This window comes from Juglans regia, chromosome 5, assembly GCF_001411555.2.
Source record: "Juglans regia cultivar Chandler chromosome 5, Walnut 2.0, whole genome shotgun sequence".
Taxonomy (NCBI): domain Eukaryota; kingdom Viridiplantae; phylum Streptophyta; class Magnoliopsida; order Fagales; family Juglandaceae; genus Juglans; species Juglans regia.
This window is the reverse complement of record NC_049905.1, coordinates 10,492,507-10,502,904: the sequence shown is the minus strand read 5'-3', so window position 1 is coordinate 10,502,904 and position 10,398 is coordinate 10,492,507. Positions and strand designations below refer to the sequence as shown.

Here is a 10,398-nt window from a genome sequence, read left to right as displayed (position 1 = left end):
AAACGGGTGCGGCCTTAATCCGCAACTGATGGGCCAAACGCTAAATAAAAAAAAATAAAACACTACTCGATCCATAACCTAGAAACCAAAAAAAAAAAAACCAAGGTCCAACCATACAAATTCTGAGTCCGGGTGTTACATTCTCCCCTGCTTAAAAAAATTTCGTCCTCGAAATTTGCTAGTACCATAAGCAAAACCTAAATATTTATCCACTACAAACATCTCATGCCTACCCCAAACGTCGATTATATTGCTGCACTTAATAAATAATCCCAAAATTGTTGAACCTAATATTTCAAATCCTAGCTCTCCAATATTATCGATTATATTCTCCTATATTATCCTTAGCCATACACGTTTGCACACACTGCCTTATCAAATTTAGAATATAAACCTCCATAATGTAATTAAAGACCAACTAATAAATTCCAAAATCTCCACCTAATATAAAACCTCAATAAATAACGAAATACACTCTCAAACTATTATATCATTACAACCACGCTTCCGCTGCTCACTGTAACAACTTATAGTCCTAAAACATTGAATCTCAAACACATACATCGGAAAAGAACTAACCTCCACATTTAATCAGTCTTTACCAGCTAAGCCTCACAAATAACTAAAAGAGAACTCCCAAAATAATATTTAAACCTCCAAATAATAGTACAATCAAATGCTCCAAAATTAAGTCCTAGGTAACTCAAGTCACGTATTCCCGAATCCTTAGAAGATCTACTTCCAACCATAAATTTTCCTAAACTCCTCACTTCCAAAACACATACTAACTCATCAAACACCAAAAGCTAGAGCCTCGTAGATAAAAAATATTGGGTCTAGTCCATTTGAAAACCTTTCCAACCAAACCACAATATTATAAATTATACAACTAGAAAAGTTTCATGCAATCATGATTAATTCCAACTCAACTAAAACAAAAGCTTTCAAGGAGAAAAAAAAAATAGTGGGGTACCTGTGATCGCATTGTTATCGTCCTCAACATCTTTAGCTGTCAATGCAAACACTCGAGCTGGTCCCATTCTACGTTGATTGTTTCCCTGTGTCGTCTGACGGGGACCTGGAGGTGTGTTGGTCTTATTCTTGTCGTCTGACAGTAATGGGCATTCTCTGATGAAATGGCCAGTCTTTCCACATCGGAAGCATGACCCATTTTCCTTTCTACACTCCCCAGTGTGTACGTGGTTACAAAACTTGCAGGGGTTATTTGATTGATAACCTTGCATTTGCTTTTGTGCCGAGCTGCTCCCATCATTTCTCTTCTTCCATGGCCCTTGATCCATACTAGAGGATCCATGTAGAGTAGCTCTCTTTCTCTGTTCCTGCAACTCAGCACTTCTCTTAAGATTCTGCTCCACTAGCATCGCTTTATGTATCAAGTCTGAAAAGTTTTGAATTTGTAAAACCATAACCCGTTCGTAGATCCGATGATTTAAACCCTCTTCAAACCTTCGGGTTTTCTTCTCCTCATCGGGAATAAAAAATGAGGTGAAGCGTGACAAGTCTGCAAATTTTGCAACATACTGGCGTACCGTCATGGTCCCTTGCACCAAGTTAGTAAACTCTCGAGCTCTAGCTTCCCGGTCTGCTTTCGGAAAGAAACGGTCGAAGAAGTTTTGCTTAAAGTGAGGCCAGCTCACTTCTCCAGTTCCACCAGCTTCTCTGATGGCTTTCTCAGAGTTCCACCATCTCTTCGCTTCTCCGATCAATTTAAAAGCTGCAAAACGAACTTTCTGTTGATCGGTGCACTCCAAAACACCGAATATCTCTTTGATGTCTTGAATCCAATCCTCAGCTACATTGGAATCGCCCCTTCCATCAAAGGTGGGCGGATGAATGCGATTAAATTGCTCGAACGTGCAGCCTCTCTCATTGTTGTTTTTGTTCAAATCTTCAAGGTTTTGAACTCGACGCCGAGCAGCCATCCTGAACTTCTTAAACTCAGTTAAAAGTTCTAGGGAAGAAAACAAAACATGTAAAACATAAATACCAGCTAAAATATTTTAAAACAAGTAACAAATAAATAGATGAAAATAGTCTTTAATCAACTCATAAAGTCTTTCCTACCCTCTATAATTGTAAGCCCGACCTGGCTCTAAACTGCCTTATGTCTTAGAATCTAAACCTCAAAGTCTAAACCTTAAATTAATCTTTCTAAATATAATCTCCTATATTCCACAAATTAAGTCCGTTGGATATAAAATCCCTAAACCTCAAATCTCAAAAACGCAATTACAAAGTATTGCAAAATCTAAAACCTTAACTATCCACATAATCGTCTCTTATTCTTTAAAATTCTACAACTCAGCTCTGAAATTTCTTTGTAAACCCACAGATATCTAAACCTCCAAGGTTTATAGTATGCAGAATTCAAACCTGGCTCTGATACCAACTGTAACGCCCCGTTCCCAGAGGTCCGGAGAGTTAGCTCTGAATACTTAAAATTAACTTAAATAACACAACTATAAACTCCAGAAAATCTCATAAAATATTAATACACTTAATCAAACCAAAAATCTAAGTTCCTCCATGGCGACAATAAAGAAATCCCCAATAACATAAATTAGAAATTCTCCAAAAACTCGAAAAATAAATCAGTTTACTAACTACGACTCTCAAATAAGCATTTATACCCTCAGGCACTTATTCCACTACGATTATCACACGTTGCTAAACTTTCTACTCTTACTCCCCAGCTGAACCATTAAAATTATCTAAAAAATATATGGAGATAAGTGGTGAGTTATCAACAACTCAGTAAGCAGAGTACATATACCAGTGTATAAACATGAGCATTTACAGAAACCAGAATGCAGAACAAAATATTTTCATTTTCAGAGTGCGGAAGCAGAACATGTTATCGAAATATCAGAGTGAAGATTTAGAAATAATTTCATTGAAAATATTCTTTGGCATAGCATAAAAGATCATCATCATCATCAGAACATCATATCAAAACAGAGGCCATGTATAACCCCCGTGGTAGGGTTGTGCATCTGCGGATAGCCAAGAAGAACATAAAACACTCTGTCACCAAGGTGTGCACTCAAAACAGAGACCACTACTATAACCCGTGGCAGGGCCGTATCCACTATTATTACCCGTGGTTGGGCCGTATCCACTATTATAACCCGTAATTGGGCCGTATCCACTATTATTACTCGTGGTTGGGCCGTATCCACTATTGTAACCCGTGGTTGGGCCGTATACCACTATTATCACTCGTGACAGGGCCGTAATTGAATAGAGCGAAAACAGAATCAAATTCAGAATCAGAGAGTCATGCCAAAGGTTTTCAGAAATCACGTCTTATCCAAACAGAGTACTGAACAAAATCATAGCACAACATAATTTATGCACAAAATTTAATATTCGCTATTTTTTTCAAAGTTTAGAAACAGAATGTCAAAAATAGGCTCATGTCTACACCAGTCATGACAGAAAATACGTTCTTCTTAAACAGAATCTCATGAGTAATGCAGAACAAATATCTGAGGTTGTTTTCAAATTTCTTTTCATAGCAGAACATTCACATTTTTCAAAAAGAACCTCAGTTCATTTTATTTAATGCAAAATCTAGCATAAGAACCCCGCTTACCTGAATTTCTTAACTTTTCAGAATTTTCCCCAAAATGTCGAACAATTAACAATCGTCACCTATCAAATAATCAAGTAATTCCCGTAAATTTTCAATCAATCACGTATTTCGATATTTAAGCCTAGGCTTATAAAATAACCTATTTTAATTCCTCAAAACCTAAAACCCCCAAAAGCCCAAACATATATCATCCCTTTCTAAAATTGGCAATGTCCATTTAATAACTTCAACTAAAAACATTTAAAAAAACTAACTTGTTTACTATTGAAGCGTAATTATAAAATCTAATACTAGATAATATAATTATAACAAAATATTTTAAATTATACAGCAACCATATAATAAACTAAGTCATAGTAAAAACACAACCTTACCAATTATTCCTTTGAAAGAAATAACAAATTTAAAGCATTTAAGAAATATTTTTGACTAACATTAAAAAGACTTATCTGCCATCATAAAACCCTTCGTAAAAGACAACCCTACCCAACCGAAAAAAAAATATATAAACTCAAACCACCTAATGCTTTGGCTTGTAACTCAAGGGTAAAATCGTAATACCCTAGATCTAAGCTTCCCTAACCTTACGTAAAGAGCAAAATACCTCTAAGTGCAAGGCAACAAGTTACTGGAACCACACTTGCTTGCGCTGGAAATTCACTAAAACTGGAAATTTAAACCAACTAAATGCTAACAACACAAACGGGATCCACAAAAACTGAAACTTGTTTTCAAGTTTGAAAAAGGAGGCAGCGACAAGGCTCACCGAGGAAGGAGGCCACACCAGGGATTCGGTCGAAGCTGAGCGGCTTCGGTGGATACGTTGGCAGCTGGGTGGCTGAATACAGAGGGATAGAGCGATGAGAAAGAGGTCCACTAATGAGAGAGAGAGAAACACAGGAAATTGTGATACCCCATATGATATGGATAATGGTAGGTGGTGTATGGGATCCCACATTGCTTGAGAAGGAGAAGTTCTTGCTCTTTATAAGGTTCTAGTGGGGCTCCAATTGTATCATTGACTAGTCCTTTTGGAGTATAGGCCATGTGGTTTGGGCCTTCCATTAGGGCGTTACAAATGGTATCAGAGCCTATCTCAACCAGAAATGTGGGACTTGAGCCGTGCCACCTACAATGGACAGGCCCGACGAGGACGTCGGGAATTTAAGGGGGGTAGATTGTGATATCCCATATAATATGGATAAGAGTAGGTGGTGTATGAGATCCCACATTACTTGGGAAGGAGAAGTTCTTGCTCTTTATAAGGTTCTAGTGGAGCTCCAATTGTATCATTGATTAGTCCTTTTGGAGTATAGGCCATGTGGTTTGGGCCTTCCATTGGGGCGTTACAATCACTATCTCATAATTTAGAAATTCTTCATTAATGGCCTTGACAATGACGTGAGCATCTCCTTTGAAAACAACCCTGCTAAAGTTAAGGTCACTGCAAATCTCCATAGCTTCCACAAGGCTAAACCCTTTATTGTTGCTACTTGTTGTGCATGCCCATTCTAAACGCATATAGCTGCTAAAACTTCCCCCTTCTCGTCCCTTATAACAATTCCTACTCCCATCCTTCTCTTCCTTTGGTCAATTGCTGCATCCCAATTGGCTTTCACACAATTTTCTCTCAGTTTCTTCCTCTTTACTTGCCTCACATGCCTTGCAGTAGCTGGGCTAGGTTGGTTCCTGCATATTAAGCTTTGAGCCCTTTGAAAGTCTTTTACCTCCCCCCTTACAATACTTAAGACTTGCCCAGGCTTTTTTGAAACAAGTATAAAAAATGAGTTGGTTTCTTCTTAGCCACAGACCCTTCATGACAGTTGCTATTTCTTCTAATTCAGCTTTTGGCAGTTTCATCATCATTTTTTCCTAGAGATCTAGTAAGTCATCTTCCTCAGTACACCATTTTTGAATTCTAATCAATGACTCTGGCCACACATCGTTGGTTTCAGTACACTTCCATAAAACATGCATAACATCATCTCCCTCCTTTTTACAAATTGGACAGAGATCACTATCCACCAACTTCTTCGAGTATAACTTCTTCCTTGTGGGTAGAAAGTCATTCCCTGCCATCCATAAAAATAATTTTACCTTCTCTAGTATGTTCAGCTCCCATATACCTTTCCATCTAATGTCTACTCCTTCTCTTCTTGAGGTTTTTCCTCTTATAGCTCTTCTCTGATAACTCTTCTCCTCTCAACCTCCATGTAGTAGGCACTTTTTACAAAAAAAGTCCCTTCTTGGATGGTCCCCATACCATTTTATCTTCTATATTCGTTTTACTTGGGGGAATACTTAAAATTTGTTTAGCCTCATCTTCATTAAAAATGTTTTTGACAAATACCTCATTCCACTCTCCTATATTCTGCTGTATCAACTCCTCCACTTTAGCATCCCCATCTAACATCGACACCGGTTACTGAGCACAATAAGAAACAGGCGATGATATCCATTTTTGCCCCCATATTCTAATACTTTTACCATTCCTCACCCTCCATCTCAGCCCTTCCTTTATCAGACATAAAGCCTTCCACACTCTCCTCCATATGAAAGATGGTTTCAAACCCAGCTTAGCCTCCAACAGGGATGTCCCTCTGGAGTATGTCTATTTGTAAATGTTGGCAGCCAAGATGTTGGGGTTATTTAAAAACCTCCATCCCTGCTTAGCCAACAAAGCTTTATTGAAGCATTCCACATGTCTAAAGTCCAATCCTCCCATACTTTTTTGCTTTCCCAAAGACTCCCACCCGCTCCAATGTATACCATTGTTCTTGTGTTGGTTGCACCATCAAAATTTTGCAAACATACCATTTAGCTCATTACACAACTGTTTTGAAAAGTGAAAAACACTCATGATGTATGTGGGCACAACTTGAAGGACTACCTTAATAAGTATCTCCTTTCCTGCAGAAGATAGGAATGAATTTTTCTAGTTGTTAATCTTCTTCCACACTCTTTCTTTTATGCATCTAAAAGTTAAGTACTTTGATCTTCCCACTACTGAGAGCAGGCCCATATATTTTTCATAGCAACTAACCATCACAACTCCACATTCTTCTCTTATCAATTCTTTCTCTCTTGAAGTAGTGTTAGAACTAAAGAACAGGACAGATTCATCTTTGTTCAAAACCTGACCCGAGGCTTTTTCATAGACCAGTAACATAGCTTGCAGCTTTTTCCCTTCTTATACTTTTGCTCTGCCTAGTAGTACACAATCGTCAGCAAACAGTAAGTGGTTTACTCTAGTTCCTCCCTTAGCCACTACAACCCCCTTGTATCCCCTTTCAAATTAGAGGCATTGAGAAGAGAAGATAAACCTTCAACACAGAATATAAAAAGGTAGGGAGACAAGGGGTCTCCCTGTCTCAAACCTCTTGAAGGGTGATAAATGTTATTTTTATGTGATTTTTATCACTCTTTTATTTATGAAAAATATCATTTTTCCTTCAATACTATTGATTTTATTTTATTTCTACATATTTTTATATATTTTCTTAGATTTGAATATTGATTTTATTTTATTTTTACATATTTTTATATATTTTCTTAGATTTGAAGGAATGAGAAGACTTAGTGCAAAATGAGAACATTTTGGTACAAAAGAAGAGACTACGAATCTAGACCGATGAGAGGCAGCAAGATTTGAAGAGTGTCGATGAGATTTGGGCGAGGAACCTCGTCCCGTTGGCAGCAAAGATATCTTTCTTGCCCAAAGGCGAGAAGACTTACCTCTCGGTAGGCAATGAGACTCGTGACCATAAGGTGCGAAGACTTGGCGACAAGGCTCTAGGTAGTTAGATTGGGCGACTAGTCTAAACGACCAACTTAAAAGACTAACCTAAACAACATCATGGGCAACGACTAGAAAATGTGAGAGGAGTCTTTCATTCCGGTCGGGAGTCTTTCCACTCCGTAGGCGAGAGAGGCTCGTTCGTTTGTGACCTCCACGCCCGTTCATTTATGACCTTCCAGTCAGTTATATTCAGCGCACACGACATATACCTAGTGGGACCCTTCAGAGTTCCATAATCAATCTATTGACGACCAAATCCTCCCGAACTCTGCAATTCAAATTGCATATCATTGAATTTTCCATTTTAGATAATTCCGATATTCTTAGGATAATTTCCTTTTATGTTAACATCTATCTTTGGAAACTATTTTCCAGATTTTTAGGCTAGATTATAGCCGCATTTATTTTGTTTCTGGATTTGATTTTTGACATCTATTTTATCTCGTCTTGTGGGATGAATAAGGGGTCTTTGTTTTTGGGTTTTGATACTTTAGAGTTTATTATTTGAGTTTCTTTCAAGGAAGTAGATTTGGGGAAGCAGAGGCGAGAGCCGCATGCTTAATCAACTAACTCCAACGAAGAACACTAGTTTTATTATTTTTCTTTTTAATTTCATTATGAACTAATTTTATTTTCTAGAGTTTTGATGTAGCCTAGCATTGAACACACAATTTATATTCCAAGTTATTTTATTTTAATATTTCTATGATTGAGTGTTTATTCCTTATTCTTAATACTTATAATTTTCTATCTAACTATTGTTCTATCTTTTGGATTGCAATGAGACCGAGAAGTGATTTGTGATTAAAGCTCTATGATTAAACACCATTAGTTGAGCGAAAGCAGAGATGCTTTACTGCGACTTGTGTGATTTTCAAAAAAAATTCAAAGAACTTAATGAGTTTCCAATTAGTTAAATTCACATAGAGATATAGAGTTTTTAGTTGGAGATATTTTTGGTATTGTTTGAGAGAAAATATTGAATAGTTAAGGAATTTTTATCATCAACTTGGGATAATTGATTCTATAACAAGGAAGAATAAATTGTGTGGGATTTGCTAGGTAAAGTCAAATGCTCTAGATCTATTTTTATTATTTTTAAAATCTTAATTTTAATGTTCTTTTCTTCAGTTTAATTTAGATAAACCGTTCTTCAAATTTTGACTTTCCAAATAATAATTAATTTAGTCAATTTCAATACTCAATAGCATAATTATTTCCTGTGAGTTTGATAACCGTTTTCTTTAAAACACTTTACTATTTGTTACGATTTTGTACACTTGCAGATATATGTTTATGCGAACAAAGGGGAAAACTTGGAACCTGGTACTCCATTATTTAAAACTGAGTAAGAGACTGAGGACACACACATCATGATAAGCTCAGCCCATCTTCTACAGAAACCCAACTTATTCATAATTGCTTCCAAGTAAGGCCACTTAATCCTGTCATATGCATTAGACATATCGAGTTTTATAGCCACATTTCCAACTTTGCCTCTCTTCCCAGTCTTCATGAATGCAGCAACTCGTAAGCCACCATGATGTTGTCAGTAATGTTGTCAGTGATCAACTCGTAATCTCCCGGGGATGAAGGCACTTTGATTGTGGGAGATTAAATCAGCCAATACAGTTTTTAGTCTATTAGCTAATACTTTTGAAATGATCTTATAGGATACATTACATAGACTAAAATGTCGATATTCACTGACAAGTCTAGGAATAGAAACTTTTGGAATGAGGGCATTGTAGGTGAAGTTGGCTGAATGATCAAAATAATTACCATTTAACCAGGATAAAATAGTCATGCTGCCTTCCTCACCAATGATATGCCAATGACTTTGGTAGAAACAGGCTCCAAAGCCATTTGGGCCAGGTGACTTCAGAGGTGCCATCTGCTTTAAAGCATCCTGAACCTCCCTTTTAGAAAAGGTCATCAATCTCCAGTCGGCTAGGAGATGAGGATGTGAATAAACTCCCAAAAAACTTATTGAAAGCTCCTTCCACATTTTCATGTCTAGAGTGCCATATGTTTTGATCATCCCTAACTGCAATTATTATTTTTTTCCTTCTCATTAGGTTGGCACAACTATGGAAAAATTTGGTATTTTTATCCCCTAGCTGGTACCAATTCACTTTAGCCATTTGCCTCAATTTTAAATCTTCTTTCTTTAACAATAACCCAATCTCCTGCTGTATTCTTTTAACCTCACCAGAGTTGTGTCTATTCTCATTTTCTTGGAGCATTTTTAAGAGCTGGGTTTTCTGCTTCAACTCTCTCCCTCTATCTTCCCCATTCTTCCTACACCATTTAATAAAAACTCTTTTACTGTTAGTCAGGCTATCTTGTAGATTCTTTGGAGTGCCATCTTCCATCATCCTCTTATACCATACCTTCTTTAAGGCCACCACACATTCCTCCTCTAAAGCCCATCTAGCTTCATACTTGAACAACTTTCTTCCTCTCCTTTCCTCATTTCCCTTCTGGTTCATACAGAGTAAAGGTCTATGGTCAGAACTTCTAGCTGCCAGCACTTCTACCCAACCCTCTTGAAAAATACATTTCCATCTTACATTGATCCCAGCTCTATCAAGTCTCTCCTTGGTGAAAGTCTCATTTTCATGTTTTTTGCTCCAAGTGTATTTATCAAATCTCCATCCCAAATCAAACAGCCGACTCCCCTCAAAAGCATCCCTGAAACTAGCCATTTGTCTTTCTTGCCTCTGTCTACCTCCTCATTTTTCATCATGAGTCACAATCTCGCTGAAGTCACCAATAACACACCATCCAGTATTTGCATTTGGTTTTAGTGAATTAAGGAGAGTCCAAGAATCTTCCCTTCTACTTGGCTCAGGATTTCCATAAAATCTAGGCAACAACCACTTCTCATTCTCCCCTTCATTCGTTACCCAAACACTTATATGCCTTTGTGAATAATTCACCATCTCTACTTTGACATTATGGTCCCATAAAATGATTAGAC

General features: G+C 37.3%; 1 protein-coding gene across 1 annotated transcript; it reads right to left on the bottom strand.

The window, feature by feature from the left end:
* Positions 1 to 5,127: 5,127 nt before the first annotated feature.
* On the bottom strand, positions 5,128 to 10,123 carry LOC108980578. The gene is made up of 2 exons (XM_018951536.1): positions 9,543 to 10,123; positions 5,128 to 5,305 (listed from the first exon to the last, which is right to left on the bottom strand). The coding sequence occupies exons 1-2, from the start codon at positions 10,121 to 10,123 to the stop codon at positions 5,128 to 5,130; spliced, it is 759 nt and encodes a 252-aa protein (XP_018807081.1).
* Positions 10,124 to 10,398: the final 275 nt, after the last annotated feature.

Coding starts and splice junctions, on each gene's coding strand:
- LOC108980578 (XM_018951536.1), bottom strand. CDS start 10,123: ATGGCTAGTTTCAGGGATGCTTTTGAGGGGAGTCGGCTGTTTGATTTG. Junction 5,306..9,542: donor CAAATGGCTAAAGTGAATTG/GTACCAGCTAGG, acceptor CTTAATATGCAG/GAACCAACCTAGCCCAGCTA.